The sequence below is a fragment of the Coregonus lavaretus genome (genome assembly GCF_964263955.1).
Source record: "Coregonus lavaretus genome assembly, chromosome: 11".
Taxonomy (NCBI): Eukaryota; Metazoa; Chordata; class Actinopteri; order Salmoniformes; family Salmonidae; genus Coregonus; species Coregonus lavaretus.
This window is the reverse complement of record NC_139998.1, coordinates 38,542,280-38,564,629: the sequence shown is the minus strand read 5'-3', so window position 1 is coordinate 38,564,629 and position 22,350 is coordinate 38,542,280. Positions and strand designations below refer to the sequence as shown.

The 22,350-nt window shown below is 44.9% G+C and overlaps 2 protein-coding genes across 3 annotated transcripts in view; one reads left to right on the top strand and one right to left on the bottom strand.

Moving 5' to 3' along the window:
• The first annotated feature begins 110 nt into the window (after nucleotides 1–110).
• On the top strand, nucleotides 111–7,133 carry LOC311136962 (anoctamin-10-like). Of its 2 annotated transcripts, none has more exons than XM_084171295.1 (13): nucleotides 111–208; nucleotides 945–1,198; nucleotides 1,617–1,790; nucleotides 2,034–2,174; nucleotides 2,560–2,679; nucleotides 2,772–3,422; nucleotides 3,684–3,739; nucleotides 4,744–4,818; nucleotides 5,073–5,237; nucleotides 5,431–5,622; nucleotides 5,848–5,985; nucleotides 6,633–6,749; nucleotides 6,837–7,133. In XM_084171295.1, exons 2-13 carry the CDS (start codon nucleotides 952–954, stop codon nucleotides 6,843–6,845), a joined length of 2,085 nt encoding a protein of 694 aa, XP_084027421.1. In that variant the 5' UTR covers nucleotides 111–208; nucleotides 945–951; the 3' UTR covers nucleotides 6,846–7,133. The 2 variants fall into 2 exon arrangements, with proteins under 2 accessions (XP_084027421.1, XP_084027422.1); XM_084171296.1 differs by lacking the exon at nucleotides 111–208 and adding an exon at nucleotides 217–378.
• A 3,345-nt stretch (nucleotides 7,134–10,478) lies between these two features.
• Nucleotides 10,479–22,350, bottom strand: part of LOC311137328 (uncharacterized protein) — a 44,106-nt gene continuing 32,234 nt past the window's right edge. Inside the window, exons 3-6 of the mRNA XM_084171768.1 lie at nucleotides 19,405–19,546; nucleotides 15,891–16,103; nucleotides 15,544–15,681; nucleotides 10,479–15,406 (exon numbers count right to left, since the gene is read on the bottom strand). Coding sequence (XP_084027894.1) covers nucleotides 14,164–15,406; nucleotides 15,544–15,681; nucleotides 15,891–16,103; nucleotides 19,405–19,546 — 1,736 coding nt within the window. The 3' untranslated portion in view covers nucleotides 10,479–14,163. The remainder of the gene's footprint in view (nucleotides 15,407–15,543; nucleotides 15,682–15,890; nucleotides 16,104–19,404; nucleotides 19,547–22,350) is intronic.

Genomic DNA, 22,350 nt, shown 5'->3' with positions numbered 1-22,350 from the left:
GTGGTCTGTGAGTCAGTGCTCTGTGGGACAGTAGGACCCAGGGCTGCAGACAGACAAAGGCAGGCAGAGATGGGAGGTGCCTGTCAGGGAGGAAAAATAAACGCAGTGAACACAGCTCCACACCCTGAAGGGAATGAGAAGTTTCACTGCATTCCTGTCCTGCAACTCAACTCTGAATCAACCATCTGCAAGGACAAATCCGTAGAGTGTAAGTGTGTGTGTGTGTTTAGGTCTGTGTTCAGGACCCCTGACCAGGCCCCACCTTGATTTCAGGACAACAGTGTGTGTATGTTCGTGTGTGTTCAAACATCACACTGGAGGGGGTGTGGGCCAGCTATCTGCATACGCCTATTGACCTATACCTCAGCGCCCTGTCAGGTACCGTACACTCCTTCATTCACTCTCCTTATTATTTCCCTCCCTCACTCCCTCCCACCTTCTCTATCTAGCTTTCACTTTCTTCCTTGCTACATATTATATCTCTGTATACAGAGGCAGAGCCCATAGGAAGTTGCTTGTCTGCTCCGATACTGCAACCACACTGCCGTTGCTCTCTGCGGTTCCTTCTTGATGCACAACATAATTAAAGAGACAGTGCGGTGAAGCACTTGGAGCCAAGCACAAAGAAGAGTATGTACTGCCTGGCCCCTTGTTTCTGTTGATAACATCTATCTCTGGCTACTGCTCCCCTCCTATGTTGACTCAGTGTTTACAACTTCAGATCTCTGCCATCTGGTCGTTCCTCTCTGTCCTCTCTATGTTTTACTGCTACCCTGTCCTCTCCGCATCAACATGCAAATTGGACTGCTCTCTAACCTGCACACACAACCTTCTATGGCCATTTGAACTCCCCATGTAAATGTGTGGATTACAGGGTGTATAAATATATCACAGATGATGAACCAGGTAAAACACCTTGTCCTCCTCACACTGCCTCTCTACAGGGACACAATGACATCGCTGGGTGATAAAGGTGAAGGCCACTGGGAGACAACGGCATTGCTGGGTGATGAAGATGAAGGCTCCGTCCAAACCCAGACGAAGGTCCTGAACCAGGGCTCCTGGACGCAGGTCAGCTGTCCCTGCTGTGTGTCTGAGCAGGTGGAGCCCCTGGTCCTCATCCAGCTGTCAGACAACATCCAGCCTGTCACCAAGAGGTGGCTCATCTCCCTGATCGGGGTGTCCGAGAGAGACGGAGGTGAGAGGTCAGGCCAGATAGGGTCAGCAGCAGATCAGACGTCTGAATGTTCTTCAATCTTTGTTGTGTTTTTTTTCCAGCTCAGTACTATTGAGTATTAACCCAATCTGATTCAGCTGATTCACTCAGGCTTCATGATTAGTTTATTAGTTGAGTCTCTTGTTACAAAGTAGTGTACGTACATCCAGTGACTGCTTTATTAACGTGGGTTAAGCCTGACGAAGACCTTTGAGTCGAAACGTTGCACAATACAACTGTGGAAGCGTTCATCAGTGTGTGAGTATCAACGTTTATTAGCTGAATCAAGTGTCAGTCATTACTGGGCTGAAACTGAAGATTGTAGGACTACACCCTCAAAGAACACTGCAGTAGAGGCAAGGATAATATGGTTGAACCTTTCTCCTCCTCCCTGGACTAGGAGCAGCGTTGCTGGCCCACCCTGGAGAGGATGAGTGTGGGGATGTGATCGTGGTGTCTGCACCTCGGTGCACCCTCCTCAAAGCAACAGAGGACCTGGGTCTGTGTAAGAAATACCGCAATGGAGACATGGTTGCTTTCTCCTACAACGACAGAGAAAACTTCAGCAATGTTGGTAAGAATGTTGGTAATGGCAGGGGAAGAGTAGAGGGATAGTTATGGTAATAACAGTTACTAACACGACTAGACAAGTTGTAATTGAACTTGTTGTGTAGATCTTCAGCACCCAATACACCTTCTGTAGAAATACAATCAACACATTCACTGTGGTAATAAACTGTAGTAATAAAGATCAAACGAAATATGAAATGTAATATATATGACAGACTTCATTGACGCCTGTCCTCTGTGTTATCAGATGACATGCAGGAGTTCCTGACGCTAGCGGAGCGTCAGTACATAGTCAAGTATGAGCTGGACTTTCTAAGGGCCCAGAAGGAGCAGAAAATCCCTGGAGTCCCTGAGTCTCAGGGGGTCCTGAAGGCCAGGGAGAACATATGTGAGTCTCTACTCTGTGTGTGTGTGTGTGTGTGTGTGTGTGTGTGTGTGTGTGTGTGTATTAGATATTCGGTTTACCTCAGCATTTTCTGTTCTCTTTGTCATGATCTTGCTTAGCTAAGCTGTTCTGCAGCAGAGCACCACCTCTGGTTGATCATTTCTGTGCTCTCTCCTGTCCTCTCTTACTGCTCTGTGATCTGTATTTGTCTGAGGACTACAGCACACTGTCCCTTACATATGCTGGATAGTGTTAACAGTGTAATGCATTACTGCCGAGCTTCTGGCTATGTTACCTCCTCTTCCCCATCTGTATGTGTAGTAATGGTAGTTGTATTGTACAGCTCGCTGTCCTGTCCTAGCTCATCCCTTCTGTCTCTGTGCTGTAGGTCAGAAGCTAGAGAAGGCAGGAGTGATAAAGGATATCTTCCCTCTGCATGACAAACAGAGACTGACAGACTTGGGCAGGAAGTGGTACTCTGGGAAGCAGATATGGGGACAGCCTCTCGGTAAACAACAACAACATAAATATAAACATAGACACACGCACACAAACTTGTATTCCTTTATCCTACTAATGGTCTCTCTCTCCCTTATGCAGACTCTATCCAGGCCTACTTCGGAGGCACCATTGGGTTTTACTTCAGCTTTCTGGACTTCTACACCTGGGCCCTGGTGCCCCCTGCTATCCTAGGCCTGGTCCTGACCTTTCTGCTGCCTGGAGGTGGATCAGGAGGTGGGGTTGTGAAGGAGCAGGCTGGGGAGGGGGTGATGGAGGGGATGGTGGAGGTGGACGACAGCCCCTCGGTCAGCGGTCACATGGTACAGGCCATGTTCAGCATGCTGTGGTCCACGCTGGTCATGGAGTTCTGGAAGCGCCGCAGCTCCTCCATCTCCCACCGCTGGGGCTTGCTGCACCTGACCGAGCGCTTCGCCGAGCCACGACCTGGCTTCCACGGCACCCTGGGGATCAACCCTGTGACCGGGCGGCTGGAGCCCCTGTTCCCGGAGTGGCAGAGGCAGCTACGTGTAGGCCTGGTGTCTGTGCCCCTGGTGGGGTTGTTCCTGGGGCTGGTGGTGCTGGGTATGACAGGGTTCTACCACGGAGAGGCCCTGGCACAGGGCTTCCATCAGGACAGCGGCTCCCTGTTCTCTGGAGCTCTGCTCTACCTTCCCTCTGTGGCTCACATCGTCTACACCAACATGCTGGGGAATGTGTACCGCACTGTGGCCATGCAACTCACAGAGTGGGGTGAGAAAGTGCACTGGGCGATGGGGAGGGAGATGGGTTAGATAGGGAGGAGGTGAAAGAGAAGTAGATAGAGAAGAGGGAGAGAGACAATACGTTTGATGTTGATGAATTATTGTGGTAGGGGGTAAAATGTTTGGGAAAACAGAGCTAAGTTCACCAAAGGGCATAGAATAATAGAATAATAGAGAATGCAAATGGATACAAGGTGTCACAGATTGTCTGTCTGTGACACCTGAAAATCTGTTTATTTTCTTCTTGTAGAAAACCACAGAGAGGAGTCCTCCTTCCAGAACCATCATACCACCAAAGTCCTCCTGGTCAGTCCCACTCGTCCTTCCCCATCTGTCAGTCTATTCCTCCACATCCTCCTCCTCCTCCTCTCCCTCTGGTCCTCCCTCTCTCTCTGTTCCTACTGAATATCTAAATCTGTTGCAATAGTCCCTGGTGCAGAGCTAAATGTATTCTGATACAGGAAGGTGTATTACAGATCGGCTAAATGTATTCTGATACAGGTAGGTGTAGTGTGCAGATAGTATCATCTGTGTATGTATAAGCAGATGTGGGAGCCATTCCTCAGTGAGAGGCAAATCAGATACAGTAAAACAGGATATGTATTCAGTGTTTACCCTATATGCATTTAGCAGCGGCGGTGCGTAATTTTACCATCCTGAATAATTTTCGGTAAAACATTTTCAGTGTAAACTTAAATGACTAGAACTAGATATAACGTATGTAGAATATATAATGGAGCAATATATTTTTTATTAAGTTCACCTCTGAGAACTAACATCGCCAAAATAAAAAAGTTGTCATGGCATGATTGATTCTGTTATAATGTTTGAGTCACTCAGACAGCATAAGAACACTGCATAAGCCATGGCCAAATGTGTACAATTGCAGAAAACTAGCTTTAAAACTGCACATTTTCTCTCAACCCCATGGCAAAATGTGTAGAATTGTAGGAAACTAGCTTTACAACTGTAAAATGTTATTTCCGCCCCATGACAAAATGTGTAGAATTGCAGGAAATTAGCTTTGAAACTGCAATTTTTCACTCAGCCCCATGACAAAATGTATAGAATTGCAGGAAACTAGCTTTAGAACTGTGAAATGTTCTCTCAGCCCCATGGCAAAATGTGTAGAATTGCAGAAAATTAGCTTTAAAACTGTTAAATATTCTCTCAGCCCCATCGCAAAATGTGAGAATTGCTGGAAATTAGCTTTAAAATAGCAAAATGTTGTCTCTGCGGCCTCTAAACCCTCCCGTGCCTCCAGAGATATTACTTCAAGCCAAATTCTATCTCCTTCTCTCTTTTTTTAGTTTACTTTCTTCAACTACTTTGCTGTGCTATTCCACATTGCCTTCTACAAACAAGACCTACCACTGCTAAGGAAGGTAAGAGATGTCAGCTGGGCAGCACTGTTTGTCTATGACTGGCCAGAGGAAATTCTATACAATGTAACAGTAGAAATAGCTCATGTTAAACGGTAGATCCAAAATAAATGTTTTCTTGAGCTGTGCAACAGAACAGATCATGTTCTCTCTGTTTGCAGTATGTACTGAACCTAAAGTAATTGATCACAGTGTGTGTGCGTTTGTATACAGCAGGTAACTATTTGTGTGTGTTTATCATCTGTCTGTGTACACAGAGGCTTGCGTCTCTGCTAATCGTGACCCAACTGGTGAACCAGTGTACAGAGGTGGTGGTGCCGTTTATAGTGGACCGCTTCTTCAGTGCTCCTCAGAAGAAGCAGCAGGAGGATGACCCAGATGTGGACAAACTCAGAGCCCAGAGAAGCCTGCCCCCTTTTCCAGTAAGTCCATGTAAAATGTGTTTGTGTGTTTGAATGTTTTCCTCTGTTTCTATTCATTGTGCTCTTGTCTGACTTTCTTTGTATCTGTGCCGTAAGGGGTTGAATTAAGGTTGGGTGTATTTGCATTTGTACTGTATGTGACTGAATGTTATGTTTTGGTGTGTAACTTATCGCATTTATCGCTATGTTTCAGGGCCTGTTTGCTGAGTACATTGAGTTGCTGGTGCAGTTTGGGTATTTGAGTCTGTTCTCCTGTGTGTACCCGCTCACCGCCGTCCTCCTGCTCCTCAATAACGTCACAGAGATCAGAGCAGATGCATACAAGATCTGTAAACTGTTCCGGAAGCCCTTCTCAGCCCCTGTGTCCAACATGGGAGTGTGGCAGGTCAGGAGGTTTTTAAGAGAGGGAATGTGAAGATGTGAACAAACAGAGAGCGCATTTTACTGCAGATGGAAATTAGCTATGTAGCTAAATCTGGTGAATAAATAGATAATTTATTGTAATTTTCAAATCAGTGCCTATCCATGTCACTGTACACATGCGTCTGTCTTTGCTCCTGTCCTTGTATGTGCCTGTAACCATATTTCTGTATGCCTGTGTATATTTCAGACAGCGTTTGAGGTTCTGGGGTTCGTGTCAGTCATGTCTAACTGCTGGCTGCTGCTGCTGTCTCCTCGGGTCCGGGAGTTCTGTCTGGAGGGAGGGATTAGCGGCAGGAACATCATACTCTTCGCCATCCTGGTCGAGGTACAGTATGATTACAGTACAGTTCAGTATCTTGCGCATAACAGTTGTCTTATTCATAACATATTACTGTATCATTATCTGCCCAACTGACATATGTTGTATGTACACTGAGTATACCAAACATTAGGAACACCTTCCTAATATTGAGTTGTTTTTGCTCTCAGAACAACCTCAATTATTTGGGGCATGGACTCAAGGTGTTGAAAGTGTTCCACAGGGATGCTGGCCTATGTTGACTCCAATGCTTCCCACAGTTGTGTCAAGTTGGCTGGATGTCCTTTGGGTGGTGGACCATTCTTGATACACACCGGAAACTGTTGAGTGTGAAAAACCCAGCAGTGTTGCAGTTCTTGACACAAACCGGTGCGCCTGGCACTTACCCAGTTCAAAGACACTTACATTTTCACCCTCTGAATGGCACACATAAACAATATATGTCTCAATTGTCTGAAGGCTTAAAAATCTTTCTTTAATCTGTTTCCTCCCCTTCATCTACACTGATGAAGTGGATTTAACAAGTGACATCAATAAGGGACCATAGCTTTCACCTGGATTGACCTGGTCAGTCTATGTCATGGAAAGAGCAGGTGTTCTTAATGTTTTGTATCCTAATACTTAGTGTATATGTGTGTGTGTTTGTTTGTCAGCATGTCCTGATCCTGGTCAAGATGATTCTCGCTTTTATGATCCCAGACGAGCCAGACTGGGTCAGAATCAAGAGGGAACAGATTGAGTTTCACTCCATGCAAGCTCTTGGGCAGCAGGTGAGAGAATAATCATTATAGAAAAGCCCTGACCTTACTGTGACAATCAAGTGTCTGACAATCAAACATCTCCCTTTGACTTTATAGAAGCTATAAAGGTTGTGGAACCCCTGAGGGGAAGTCCATAATCTGTCTTCTGTTGCCCTTCAAATGTTGGTCTGGACCTGGGGGCTCATTAGAATCAGCTGCCATGGCGATGACGGAGAGGAGGATCCAAAGAGATGTCTGTCTGGCCTCTAAACATAAACCCTGGTGCCAGCCAGACTCTGCCCTGAGAAGCTCTATCAGTCTCAGTATCTCCCCCTGGAGGACTGGTCTAGTCATAACTAGAGAAGTTTCTCATGTCATGGGAGATACTAGAGCAGGGGTGTCAAACTAATTTTGCCCCGGGGGCCGCATTCGGTCTTCAACAAGGTATAATGAGTTTGTCTCCCCTCTAAAATATATATATATATATATATATATATATATATATATATATATATATATATATATTTATATATATATATATACAGTATATACTGAGTATACAAAACATTAAGACATAGACTGACCAGGTGAATCCAGGTGAAAGTTATGGTCCCTTATTGATGTCACTTGTTAAATCCACTTCAATCAGTGTAGATGAAGGGGAGGAGACAGGAAGGATTTTTAAGCCTTGAGACAATTGAGACATGGATTGTGTATTTGTGCCATTCAGGGGATGAATGGGCAAGACAAAATATTTAAGTGCCTTTGAACGGGGTATGGTAGTAGGTGCCAGGCGCACCGGTTTGTGTCAAGAACTCCAACGCTGCTGGGTTTTTCACGCTCAACAGCTTCCCTTGTCTATCAAGAATGGTCCACCACCCAAAGGACATCCAGCCAACTTAACACAACTGTGGGAAGCATTGGAGTCAACATAGGCCAGCATCCCTGTGGAATGCTTTCGACACACTGAGTATACCAAACGTTAGGAACACCTTTCTAATATTGAGTTGCTTTGCCCTCAGAAAAGCCTCAATTCATTGGGGGCATGAACTGCAAGGTGTCGAAAGTGTTCCACCACGTTCCACCACGTGACAATGATTTTGAAAAACGAAAAACTTTATTATTGAAATGAAACTGTTCCATGAACATGTGCATAATAAAAATAATCATAACTGGCAAGCAGATCGGTAGAAATGGTAGGATAAATTGTAAGCTTCCCCAAACTTAAAACTCACAAACTGCCTATGGTCTTTAATATTACACCCATAAAAAAATGTGCCTGCCTATGGAAATCAAAGGCCAGTCAAACTGATTTGTTTTGGTGCCCGCCCTGCTGGTCAGTCTATGTCATGGAAAGAGCATGTGTTCCTAATGTTTTGTACACTCAGTGTATATATACTGTATATATACAGTGCATTCGGAAAGTATTCAGACCCATTGACTTTTTCCACATTTTGTTAAGTTACAGCCTTATTCTAAAATGTGTTAAATCTTTTTTTCCCTCATCAATCTACACACAATACCTCATAATGACAAAGTGAAAACATGTTTTTATAAATTTTTGCACATTTAATTAAAATAAAAAACAGAAATACTTTATTTACTTAAGTATTCAGACCCTTTGCTATGAGACTCGAAATTGAGATCAGGTGCTTCCTGTTTCCATGAGATGTTTCTACAACTTCATTGGAGTCCACCTGTGGTAAATGTAATTGATTGGACATGATTTGGAAAGGCACACACCTGTCTATATACGGTCCCACAGTTGACAGTGCATGTCAGAGGAAAACCGAAGGAATGGTCTGTAGAGCTCTGAGACAGGATTGTGTCGGGCACAGATCTGGGCAAGGGTACCAAAAAATGTCTGCAGCAGCGAAGGTCCCCAAGAACACAGTGGCCTCCATCATCCTTAAATGGAAGAAGTTTGGAACCACCAACACTCTTCCTAAAGCTGGCCTCCCGGCCAAACTGAGCAATCGGGGTAGAAGGGCCTTGGTCAGGGAGGTGACCAAGAACCCGATGGTCACTCTGATAGAGCTCCAGAGTTCCTCTGTGGAGATGGAAGAACCTTCCAGAAGGACAACCATCTCTGCAGCACTCCACCAATCAGGCCTTTATGGTAGAGTGGCCAGACGGAAGCCACTCCTCAGTAAAAGGCACATGACAGCCTGCTTGGAGTTTGCCAAAAGGCACCTAAAGGACTCTCAGACCATGAGAAACAAGATTCTCTGGTCGGATGAAACCAAGATTGAACTCGTTGACCTGAATGCCAAGCATCACATCTGGAGGAAACCTGGCACCATCCTTATGGTGAAGCATGGTGGTGGCAGCATCATGCTGTGGGGATGTTTTTCAGCGACAGGGACTGGGAGTCTAGTCAGGATTGAGGGAAAGGTGAACGGAGCAAAGTACAGAGATCCTTGATGAAAGGACCTCAGACTGGGGTGAAGGTTCACCTTCCAACAGGACAACGACCCTAAGCACACAGCCAAGACAACACAGGAGTGGCTTCAGGACAAGTCTCTGAATGTCCTTGAGTGGCCCAGCCAGAGCCTGGACTTGAACCCGATCGAACATCTCTGGAGAGACCTGAAAATAGCTGTGCAGCGACGCTCCCCATCCAACCTGACAGAGCTTGAGATGATCTGCAGAGAAGAATGGGAGAAACTCCCCAAATACAGGTGTGCCACGCTTGTAGCGTGCTTCAACAAAGTACTAAGTAAAGGGTCTGAATACTTATGTAAATGTCATATTTCCGTTTTTTTAAACGTATAAATTGTAAAAAATTCTAAAAACCTGTTTTTGCTTTGTTATTATGGCGTACTGTGTGTAGATTGATGAGGGTAAAAAAACAATTGTATCCATTTTAGAATAAGGCTGTAACGTAACAAAATGTGTAAAAAGTCAAGGGGTCTGTGTTAATGCAGCATTGCAGCTTCAGCATAAGTGTGTTTGAGACTTCTTTAAATACTGGGTAGCTTTGGACTTTATTGTGTATGTGGCACATACTATACAAGTATTTAATTTGCTGTATAATCACACAAGTGCAAATATGCATATAATTTTGTAAATTTTTCCCCACAGTGTGTTCCATGTACACTCTTAGAAAAAAAAAGGTGCTATGTAGAACCTAAAAGGGTTCTTTGGTTTTCCCCATAGGAGAACCCTTTTTGGTTCCATGTAGAATCCTTTTGGGTTCTCCCTGGAACCAAAAAGGGTTCTTCTATGGGGACAGCTGAAGAACCCTTTTGGAACCCTTTTTTCTAAGCGTGTACTTTCACATTATGAGTGTTATGTTGTACGCTTCAGGCACATTGCAACACCACTGAGAGCACGTGATATCACCAAATATCTGTGTACTTTTATTTGAAGATGACTATATTTAAACATATGGATTGATGATGAGCTTGATGTTGGAATATGTTATGTATTACACGTGCTACATCTGTATCTTTTAAAAAGGAAGATTTCAGAATAGAGTGTTGGATGAATGCAAACAGCTAGGTTGATGGTTGTGTTTGACTAAATAAACTAAACATACCTAATCATGCAAAAAGGTCCTGAAATTCCTTTGATGTATTTTTATCATTTGACAAACTCAAAAATAAATCCATGACCGCTTCAGAGGAATAACAATTGGTTGATTGTCTCTACAGCACATACCCTTTAAATCACCACACCACAACACCGTCACTCTGGTTTAATCAATTTTAATAAATAAATACAAAAATAAATGAATCTCATCGAGACATAGTCATAGTTTAAATCCGGGTCAATAGGCTGACTGACAGACAGACAGACGGACACACCCAGGTCAGCTGACTCCAGGCCAGGTGTGGAGGAGGAGGAGACAGCCGGTTGGTGGAATCCGAGGCCCACCCCCGTCCAATGAAAGAAGAGGAAAGAAGACAGGGGAGGTGGAGTTGGAGTGTCCATATCATATATGTGCCAGCTGAGGTTAGTGCTCTGTGTCCATCACTACACTCTTCTCTTCCACAATGAGGGGACTGAGAGTACGCCATTAATTCTGCTCTCATACAGTAGTAGCATGGGACTTCCATGTCCCACTGTTCCATGGTTCCTCTGGGCATTCCACTGATGGGAAAGTACACAGCTTTCTGAGGACACTTGTACTGTAACACTCTTCAATAACATTTGTTCTTTGCATAATTGCTAGTTCCCATCTAGACTAGAGTAGGATTTCTGATTTGATCAAGCGGTATCTCTTAGTAACATGTATAGGTATACAGTACGTTCTCTCAGAAAACACTAGACAGACAAAATGTATACACAAATCACAAGGCAAGTCCAACAACATTTTACAGGTATCATCACCCATACGGAGAAAAAAAATACATTTCAATATATTTAACGTCACGTAAAATGTATTTCAAATACATGTAGATACATTTGCATCTTCGCTAAAATGCATTTACTGCCATAAAATGCATTTCAGAGATCCATGTTCCACATTTACATCTTTGCTCAAATACAATATTCCAGAAATGCATGGCTATGACATCTAGTCTAAAGGGTGTCAAAGTGGTTCCTAATTGGGCTTCTTAAATTGCTCTTTAAGTGTTGATCAATGGAGAAAAAATGTTGGGCCACCAAGCCAAAACTTTGGCAGTGATATAATTTCAATTGTGATGGTGAGTAAAAACAAAAACATTTGATTTCACCTAATTTTTACATTCTGTCGTAAAGAGCACATGTTCAACTTCATAAAAAATATGTTTTCCCCATAAAAAACAAACAGAGTACATTAGTACATTAGTAAGTGGCTCTCTTCAGCTTCATTCAATCGGGCACTCGGCTGTTTTTATTATTACATTTTCTATCGATTTAAACAAACATGATACATCGTACAACGCTCCACAAAATGTCAAAGTGTAGGTCTAGGTCTTGTGCTTCCAATGAGTGGTATTGTAGCAGCTCTACAGAGGATGGTTAGTGGTGTAATGGTGCGTTCGTAACCAATTGGCCCTCCAACTGGTAATTACTAGTTAAATCAGCCAAAAATCCCCTTGTGACAGGGGGAATGGAAGCTTTATAGCAAGTCTTTATTCATATTGAAAATCAGATTTATTGAATTATCCATATGGTCTATATTAAAGGGCACTTCATTTCATATAACAGGGTTTTAAAATTCAATAGTGGTGCATAATTTCTACTTAACATATAAAAGGGACGCAAAAAGGCACTCATTTCGTGGAACGACCCAGTACATGTTAAGTTCTGCCCGTTGGACGTTGGTTGCAATGCTCTCATCAAGTTTCTTTGTTTATTTGTCATATGCACAGTCACTGACCAATAATGTATAATGTTTGTAGTTATTGTTGTAGTCATTTAAATGCATTTATATGCATGTTAGTGCTTTTGGTATGTGTCAAGTACAATAAATGCATTTTGACAAAATAGATTGTGTAATGGTGGCAGCCTATTAGAAGACTTGGAGGTGTGGCTTGTTGGGGCGTGGCTTTGTCTTTGTGCTTTTTGGCCTCTCGTGACAGATTGTCATGCAACTTAATGTGTTATGTTGTGTTCTGTGCTTAAAGGTTAAGTTTGTACACTGCTAGTTCTGCAGTCTTAATGAGACATAAGTGCATGTGATACCAAAGAGCCTACTAAAGCTTCATTGTTAAGACAGTCACCATTTTGTTACAATATGATTTGGCAATTGTTTTTATGTTTGTCATACATTTTAATTAAAAAATATATTTCTTACAAATACATTTAAATGCATGTTGGAATATATTTTACAAAACATTTCCAAATATAATGTATTTCAGAACGCATTTTGAAATACATTAAATACATTTTCTGATGACTTTAACATATATTGTGATATACATTTTACACACATTTATATACACCTTTTAAATACATTCTGTAAATTATGTTGGAATGTATTTAAAGTGTATTCAATAAATAAAAATAAAATACATTATTTGGCCAATTTTAAATATTTCACATGTATCCTAAAAAATGTATCAAAAATATATTTTAAATGTATTTTTTTTCGTATGGGCACTCATGAGACTCATAATCACTCCTGATTAATTCTGTCACACTTAGAACACAAAACAATAGTTATAATCACACACCTCTCTTCTACGACAAAAAAACAGTTGTCCGATATGATAAAAGAGTTCAATAGCATTTCTAAGAATAAGAATGAAAGATTTTCAAATAAAGTACATATACACAAACAATCTGGAAGACCTGCATTTCCGTAGTTGATATCATATCATATCATTTTTTAAAGTCTCCCTTATGAAACTCTCCCTGGATGTTGCTCTTACAGTCAGTGTAGATCCCAAGCCTTGCTACTGTAACATGCGGGATATGAACCATGGTCTCCCACGGGTCCGAGGGCAGACCCTGGTTTTGAAGTTTGCAGGCGGGGCTACCTCATCACGTGACCATGAGCAACCATGCCCGACAAGTCTGCTACATTCACCCCCCTTTGACCTACTCCCCCACGAGAGATCCCCCCATGTTGGGCGCCAATGTAACATGCAGGATATCTACCCGGGTCGCCCACGGGAGCAACCAACGTCTTAGACAGTTAGACCAAGAGGAAATTCCCCCTTGGTCCGAGGGCAGACACTGGTTTTTAAGTTCGCAAGCGGGGCTACTTCATCACGTGACCAAGAGCAACTATGCCCGACTCATGTCCGCTACACTACTGTACACCACTGAGATTCAACAATGCACCCACATTAGTGCACCAACAATGTCACTGACGTATGTTAACCCCCAGCATTAAATGATACCATGCTTCCAGCTATACTGTCATGAGCATCATCACATCTTCCATCAGGCCGCTAGCTGAGCTAACGTAGGATGGCGCCTGAGGCATGGAGTGTAGCTTTCACCTATACAGCATGCATCATCTTACACATTCCAATTATAGCACTATACTAGCAGGCCTCAGTGACAACATACCATATGCAAAAATGGGCTCAGTTCTAGATAAGCTAGTGCAAAATGAAAAGCTACGATACAAGGGAAAATAAAATAGCAATCAATACAAAGCTACTGTATATAGTGATAGTCTAAGAAGACTACACAAAAAGCATTTTCTATAGTCCAGTACATAGCAGCACAATGAGGTTCAGTTTTTTTCTCACAAAGGAAGCAGCAGTAGATGCTAAGTATAAAGAGGTCAGGGTGGGGGCTACACAGGTCTAACTAGAATTGGCTGGAATGTGTCTGAGGTCACAGTATGATAATTCAGTTCAGGTCGGATGCAGACTGATAGTTCAAATAGGCTACATACTGTCTGCACCAGTGTTTTGTGTTGAAGTTGAAGTAGATGGAACAGTGACAGGCTCTGGGCCTGGTGTGAGGGTGTCTGGAGTGAGGACCATTCCTACCCCTTGGCCAGGGGATAGAGTGAGTAATGTGGGAGGTATATGGTATCTACAGGTGGCCCTGCCTACAGCACGTGGCAGCAGTTGTACTGGGCGAAGGGCAGGAGTTTCTCCTTGGAGGTGGGCTGGATGTTGAAGGACAGGGCCTTCTCACAGAGAGGGAACTGCAGCAGGCGGTCTCTCAGGTTCACGTTCTTCCCCTTCCCAGGATCCAGTCTTACCGTAGGGTCGGTCCCCGCCTCCCTGGGCCCAAGGCGACCCTGTGGTGCATTGTGGGATCTCTCTAACTGAAGCTCCTCTGGAGTGTCCCCTTCAGACTCCTCACCAGGCCCTCCCACCTTGCGGGTCGTCTCCACCCCATCAGGGCCCAGGTCCACACAGTGGTTACGGGGCAGAGAGCGGGGTGAGGCGCCTGGGGTGGACCCCCCACCCTTCACCAGGAGCTTAGGCTTGGACTCTGTGGTGTTGTTGTTGTTTTCAAGAATAGCATCTTCTTCCCCTTCCATGATGTCTGGGCTGGGAGTTTCCTGTTGCCCCCGACAACACTGCACCCCCCCGAGGCGAGGCAGGTATGGAGGGTGAGCTTTAGGGCTGATCGAACTATCTACCACAGCCTGAACCTGGTTTTCTAAACCATTGATTGGCTGGTCTGAAGTCAAATGACTACCTAGTCTCAGTGGTTCACATGATATGTCTCCTTCCTCCATGGGCTTCTCCTCTGACTCCATCGTACCCTGTTCCTGTTCCTGTCTGGATGCCACCTGGTCAAGCTCCATCTCTCTGCTGTGGCTAGAAACCCTGTCCTTCAGCTCCCTGTCCCACTCCCCCCTCTCTGTCTCCAGTGCTTCCTCCACTGAGGTGCCCAACAGGCCTGTTTCCTCTCCCTGACCTGGCACTACTCTTACTGGGCTGTGTGGAGCCTCTGGTGCTGTGAGCATGGGACTAGACTGTTCTGTAGACACAGTGGTTGATACCAAGCCTATTATATGAGGCAGTGTTTGAATATTATGAAGTTCAACATGTGGTTTGCCTGCCTCTTCCACCTCATCTTCCTCCTCCTCCTCCTCCTCCTCCTCCTCTTCACAGATGAGCTGCAGGGCTCCCAGGCTCTTGACCTGTCGGGGTTCGTCAGGGGGTGGGGGGCGCAGGGTGAGCCCCAGGCAGGGCCCTGTGCTGTACTCAGGCTGAAGCAGCAGGGGCCTGTGGGTCAGGAAGTTCCCAGACTCAGACACCCCTCGGCGGGGACAGCCGTCCAGCAGGCCATGGAGCCCCCTCTGTTCCAGATCCAGAGGCTCAGACCGCGGCCTCCTGTAGAAGAGAAAGAGATATTAGAAATTAGTAGAGTTCATGATCAGCTAGTGGCATTTTTCTATGACTGACTGACTGTACTGTGTGCCTTTGTGAATCACTGTGACTGACTCTACTATATGAATGCTGAGTCTTACTGGAGTTGTGGTGGCTCGTCCCATGCACTGTCGACTTTCGGGATCTCGCTGGGCTGCTCCTGCTTGTCTCTCAGGATACGCTCCCCCAGCAGGTAATATGTGGCTGTAATGTGGTTGTATTGATCCGCTTCTAGAGCCCTGGGTGTATTACAATGACACACTAATTCGTTTTAATTTAGAATATAATATTTAAAAGCAACCACATTTCAGAACTGCATCCACAAATGCATATCACCAAGTTATCTTGCTTAAAAGCTTACTGATCTGAGGTAGAGTACAAAGGAAGAGGATAGAGATTGAGAGAAAGAGAATATGGAGAGAAGAGGGAGATGTAGAGAAGTCCTCACTGTTGGATGGCATCGCGGTCAGCGATGTTGCCGCTGGTCATGGCTTGGAGGATGATCTCGTGTTCTTCCTGGGACAGGCTGCGGTGGGAGGTGAGGGGGGCAGCACTGTGCCCTGTGGGGGAGGGGTTGACCCCCTGCAGCCAGGTGTGGTTCTCGATCTCCTCCAGGGAGGCGCGGCTAGACGGGTCCCTCTGCAGCATACGGGAGATCAGACTGGGAGAGAGAGAGAGAGAGAGGCATTGAGAGAGCGAGAGAGACATTGAGAGAGACGGTTGTGAATTCGCCTTCCATAGACCAGATACTATATATACCTCTGTGGCCTCTTTTTGTAACAGTGGTACACGAGTGAAGTTCTCATGCATACTGATTCAGTTATTGACAGGCAAAGCACATAACCCCATATATCTGTGATACAAGAGTGAATGAGTTCAAACTATCAATCTATTTCATAATCAATATTCATGAGCGCCTGCAGACATCAGACAGTCTTTAGGTGCATCCATGCAGGGCCAGGCAGGTAATTTGCTGAGAGGCATGGCATAGTCTGACTCTGTGCATCATCATGCAGGCTCTGACGCAGGATGGGGACTTTGTATTCCTCCGTCTCACTGGTAGGTGAGTGTGTGCGTGCGTGTGTGTGTCGTCTTGTTATTTTATCCTTGTGAGGACCTAAAATCCCCAAAAGTCCCCACAAGGATAGTAAAACCTGAAAAATTCTGTTTCTCATCGTCCCCACAAGCACAAAGGCTATTTTGAGTTTAGGGGTTAGGTTTAGGGTTACAATTAGTGTTAGGGTAAGGGGTTATGTTTAGGGTTAGGAGTTAGGTTTAGGGTTAAGGTTGGGGTAAGGGATAGGTTTAGGGGTTAGGGAAAATAGGATTTTTAATGGAAATCAATTTTAGGTCCCCACGAGGATATGATGTGTGTGCATACACCTTTAAGTGGTTTAACCATGTAAGACCAGGATCACCAATCAGCCTAAAGGCTCTATCCTCCTTTAATAATACCACTATCAGATATGTTCTATTTTCCCTTATGTCCATTTACACTGTGCAAGTACCCATGCTTTTCTGAACCTCCAATAATGCTCTTGTTGTTTGGTATATCCTATTCATACAACTACTGAAATATTAATAGAAATTAATTATTTACACTCTGTCCTCCTAACTGACCCATGCATATCTCACAACACTACTATACAGTAAAGTAAAGCACAGAGAGAGAGAGAGAGAGAGAGAGAGAGAGAGAGAGAGAGAGAGAGAGAGAGAGAGAGAGAGCAGGAGAGAGAGAGAGCAGGAGAGAGAGAGAGAGAGAGAGAGAGCAGGAGAGAGAGAGAGAGAGCAGGAGAGAGAGAGAGAGAGAGAGAGAGAGAGAGAGAGCAGGAGAGAGAGAGAGAGAGAGCAGGAGAGAGAGAGAGAGAGAGAGCAGGAGAGAGAGAGAGAGAGAGAGAGCAGGAGAGAGAGAGAGAGAGAGAGAGCAGGAGAGAGAGAGAGAGAGAGAGAAGGAGAGAGAGAGAGAGAGAGAGAGAGAGAGAGAGAGAGAGAGAGAGAGAGAGAGAGAGAGAGAGAGAGAGAGCAGGAGAGAAAGAGAGCAGGAGAGAGAGAGAGAGAGAGAGAGAGAGAGAGAGAGAGAGAGAGAGAGAGAGAGAGAGAGAGAGAGAGAGAGAGAGAGAGAGAGAGAGCAGGGAGAGAGAGAGAGAGAGAGAGAGAGAGAGAGAGAGAGAGAGAGAGAGAGCCAGGGAGAGCGAGAGAGAGAGAGAGAGCGAGAGCAGGAGAGAGAGAGAGAGAGAGAGAGAGAGAGCAGGAGAGAGAGAGAGAGCAGGAGAGAGAGCAGGAGAGAGAGAGAGAGCAGGAGAGAGAGAGAGAGAGAGAGAGAGAGAGAGAGAGAGAGAGAGAGAGAGAGAGAGAGAGAGAGCAGGAGAGAGAGAGAGAGAGAGAGCAGGAGAGAGCAGGAGAGAGAGAGAGAGAGCAGGAGAGAGAGAGAGCAGGAGAGAGAGAGAGAGAGAGAGAGAGAGAGAGAGAGAGAGAGAGAGAGAGAGAGAGAGAGAGAGAGAGAGAGAGAGAGAGATAGCAGGAGAGAGAGTGCGAGAGAGAGAGCAACAGAAGGAGAGAGAGATAGCAGGAGAGGGAGAGGGAGAGGGAGAGGGAGAGGGAGAGGGAGAGGGAGAGGGAGAGGGATGGAGGGTGAGGCGGGGAGAGGTCTGCTTTTGCTCTGTTGATTGTGCCCGCAGGACTGTTCTGTTTTGCAAGGAATCATCTTCCCATGAAAAGAGCTTTCATAAGGGCCTTGGTCATATGACCCAGGTTCTATGTTTGGAACTGTTCCTGAGCCAGTCAGCTAGATGTCTGAGGCACAATCATCTGACTCAGAACCACAAGGTCTGGGAGGTCTGGACTGCGGTTCAGTGGCTGCAGGGGTGTTCTTGAGTCTCAAACACAAATAGCATTGGTACCAAGGGGCTTAGCTAATACATCACTTTTTTAACACAAAGACAGACTGTTTTGTTCAGATTTAACTTTAATAGATACCAGAGCTGGGGTGAGATCTGGGGTCAGATGTAGAATGGAGTGACTAGGTATCCAGGGATTGATCTGAACCACGCAATGAATTACAGACCAGTGCCAGTCCAATACAACATGGATCTGAACCAACTCACTCAGCAACTCTCAGTTTCCTAGAACTGTCATCATTTTTGGACGTCCAGAGATAAACTTTAATTTCAGCCATCTCTTTATTCTACCCACTGGTTGGCTGGCCCCCTCAAATCAACTTTCAGTATTGTATTCCCTATTCAGTGATTGACTTGCGCCTTCTGACAAAAACAGCCAAAGAGCACAGGGTACACTGTGTCCAGAAGGCTGTTTGCACAAGGTTCTCAGTTAGGTGTGAGGTTCAGAGTTTGGGCGATAGGAGACATGGGGTTAATACAATTCTCACCCCACCTCTTTGAAGTCACGTAGATCACATCAATACGCTCTTTTTGTTTACAAAGCCCTGCTCCACAAACTTCTGACTTACCTAACATCACTGTTAAGATTTAAAATGACAAATTATCAAACCCGTTCACAGGGTTGGTTAACTCTGGAGACTCCTTTGGTATCTAGAGAGTTAGGTAAATCAACCTTTAATTTCCTTGCAACTTACTTGTGGAATGATCTACAATACACTTTAAAATGTGAGGAATTGGTGCCTCTAGGGCATTTCAGACGGTTGTTAGGGGACCTTTTTACTGAACAATGTGTAAAAAGGTCAAAATAAAGGTTGGCTGGGGCAGACTGGGGTAGGGCAGGTTGGGGCAGGGCATTCAGAAACACACAGAGAGCTGACAACTGGCATCATGGTTATTATGTGTCTGTATGTATCGTTGTTGTATAACCACAGTCTGTTTCTAGTGCATCTGAGAATTATAAAACCATATGACATATTTAAACTGCATTGTATGGCACTGTGTTGAGTTTAATGCATGGATGTGTGTGAGAGCTGGAGGCTTAAAGGAGAGGTTGATGGTACTCACTCTTTGCAGTCTGCAGAGACATGGGCGGGGACGGTGTAGCGACAGTCCATAATCATGGTGAGCGTCTCACTGTCATTGGTCTCCTGGAAAGGGGGCTGTCCACACACAAGCATGAAGAGGATCACCCCCAGCGACCAAATATCTGTAACACAAACACCATGCATACAGTCACCATAGATACAATACATAAACACATTGTCAAACTTCATAAAGTGAGTATGCACACACATACTATATGATCACTAGGGCCCAGAGATTTGTATGGTCAGGTCACATGATCAAGAAAAAACTGCTTGCCCTAATAATCACTCGAACAAACCAACCAACAAACATCTACAGTATAACTTATCCCTCAGTAGGCTGGTTCCAGTGGCTGAAATGAATGATGTTGTTTACAGGTCCAGGTTTTTGTCCCAGACAGCTAGGTGAGTACATACAGTAACTCTCCCTCCCCCAGGCACAGTGTCAGAGGCAGGGTCTGGAGCCTGGAGCAAGCACACAGGCCTTGAGACACTCACCCACACTGTGAGTGGCCCTATGAGACAGAGAGAGCCAACCTCTCACCCACACTGTGAGTGGCCCTATGAGACAGAGAGAGCCAACCTCTCACCCACACTGTGAGTGGCCCTATGAGACAGAGAGAGCCAACCTCTCACCCACACTGTGAGTGGCCCTATGAGACAGAGAGAGCCAACCTCTCACCCACACTGTGAGTGGCCCTATGAGACAGAGAGAGCCAACCTCTCACCCACACTGTGAGTGGCCCTATGAGACAGAGAGAGCCAACCTCTCACCCACACTGTGAGTGGCCCTATGAGACAGAGAGAGCCAACCTCTCACCCACACTGACACTCTGTGTCCCTATGGCCCTGCCCAGAGCCTTCTATCTATCTGGCTCTGGCTCTGCTCTTACTGAGTGACATTCTTCTTTAGCATGCTAGCAGATACCCATAGACTTCCAGTCATTGCGCTAATGCTAGTTAGCAATGGCTCGCAAATCTACCTCTAACTTCCTTCATACTGGACATAGGGACATAAAAATGGTATTCGCTAGTTCATCTGACTCTGGGGAAGTTGCCAAAATCCCGAAGTATCCCTTTAAGGTTCAGTTAATGATGTCTGTGAGAAAGCCAGAACACCCCATGGCACAGATTATTAATGCTGTATGAGGGCAGATATTACCCATGTGGAATCCCTGTGATTATTCTCCTATTCTGTTCTGTCTCTGCCTAATTCCTGCAATCTCTCTCTATATACTGTTTATACACTGAACAAAAATGTAAACGCAACATGCTACAATTTCAAAGATTTTAATGAGTTACAGTTCATATAATAAAATCAGTCAATTGAAATAAATGAATTAGGCCCTAATCAATGGATTTGCATCTGTTGGTCATAGATACTTACAAAAAAAGTAGGGACGTGGATCAGAAAAACAGTCAGTATCTGGCGTGACCACCATTTTCCTCATGCAGCGCGACACATTACATTTACATTTTAGTCATTTAGCAGACGCTCTTATCCAGAGCGACTTATAGTTAGTGAGTGCATACATTTTCATACTGGCCCTCCGTGGGACTCGAACCCACTACCCTGGCGTTGCAAACGCCATGCTCTACCAACTGAGCTACACGGGACACATCTCCTTCACATAGAGTTGATCAGGCTGTTGATTGTGGCCTGTGGAATGTTGCCCCACTCCTCTTCAATGGCTGTGCGAAGTTGCTGGATATTGGGGGAACTGGAACATGCTGTCGTACACGTTGATCCAGAGCATCCCAAACATGCTTAATGGGTGACATGTCTGGTGAGTATGCAGGCCATGGAAGAACTGGAAAATGTTCAGCTTCCAGGAATTGTGTACAGATCCTTGCGACATGGGGCCTTGCATAATCATGCTGAAACATGAGGTGATGGCGGCGAATGAATGGCATGACAATGGGCCTCAGGATCTCGTCACGGTATCTCGTTGCATTCAAATTGCCATCAATAAAATGCAATTGTGTTTGTTGTCCTTAGCTTATGCCTGCCCATACCATAACCCCACCGCCACCATGGGGCACTCCGTTCACAATGTTGACATCAGCAAACTGCTCACCCACACGACGCCATACTCGCTGTCTGCCATCTGCCCGGTACAGTTAAAACCGGGATTCATCCATGAAGAGCACACTTCTCCAGCATGCTAATGGTCATCAAAGGTGAGCATTTGCCCACTGAAGTCGGTTACGACGCCGAACTGCAGTCAGGTCAAGACCCTGGTGAGGACGACGAGCACACAGATGAGCTTCTCTGAGATGGTTTCTGACAGTTTGTGCAGAAATTCTTCAGTTGTGCAAACCCACAGTTTCATCAGCTGTCCGGGTGGCTGGTCTCAGATGATCCCGCAGGTGAAGAAGCTGGATGTGGAGGTCCTGGGCTGGCGTGGTTACACATGGTCTGTGAGGCCTGTTGGACGTACTGCCAAATTCTCTAAAATGACGTTGGAGGTGGCTTGGTAGAGAAATTAACATTAAATTATCTGGAAACAGCTCTGGTGGACATTCCTGCAGTCAGCATGTCAATTGCACGCTCTCTCAAAACTTGAGGCATTTGTGGCCTTTTGTTGTGTGACAAAACTGCACATTTTAGGGTGGCCTTTTATTGTCCCCAGCACAAGGTGCACCTGTGTAATGATCATGCTGTTTAATCAGCTTCTTGATATGCCACACCTGTCAGGTGGATGGATTATCTTGGTAAAGGAGAAATGCTCACTATTAGGGATGTAAATACATTTTTGCACAACATTTAAGATAAATAAGCTTTTTGTGCATATGGAACATTTCTCTGATCTTTGATTACAGCTCATAAAACATAGGACCAACACTTTACATGTTGTGGTTATATTTTTGTTCAATATATATTGTTTGGCTACCTAATGCTTTCACTCACTCACACTGTGTGTTT

What these genes read in the sequence shown, in the direction of transcription:
- LOC311136962 (XM_084171295.1), top strand. Translation starts at nt 952, where the DNA reads ATGACATCGCTGGGTGATAAAGGTGAAGGCCACTGGGAGACAACGGCA. An exon ending in GGTGTCCGAGAGAGACGGAG is followed by an intron (nt 1,199 to 1,616) that starts GTGAGAGGTCAG and finishes TCCCTGGACTAG; the next exon opens with GAGCAGCGTTGCTGGCCCAC. An exon ending in GATATGGGGACAGCCTCTCG is followed by an intron (nt 2,680 to 2,771) that starts GTAAACAACAAC and finishes TCCCTTATGCAG; the next exon opens with ACTCTATCCAGGCCTACTTC.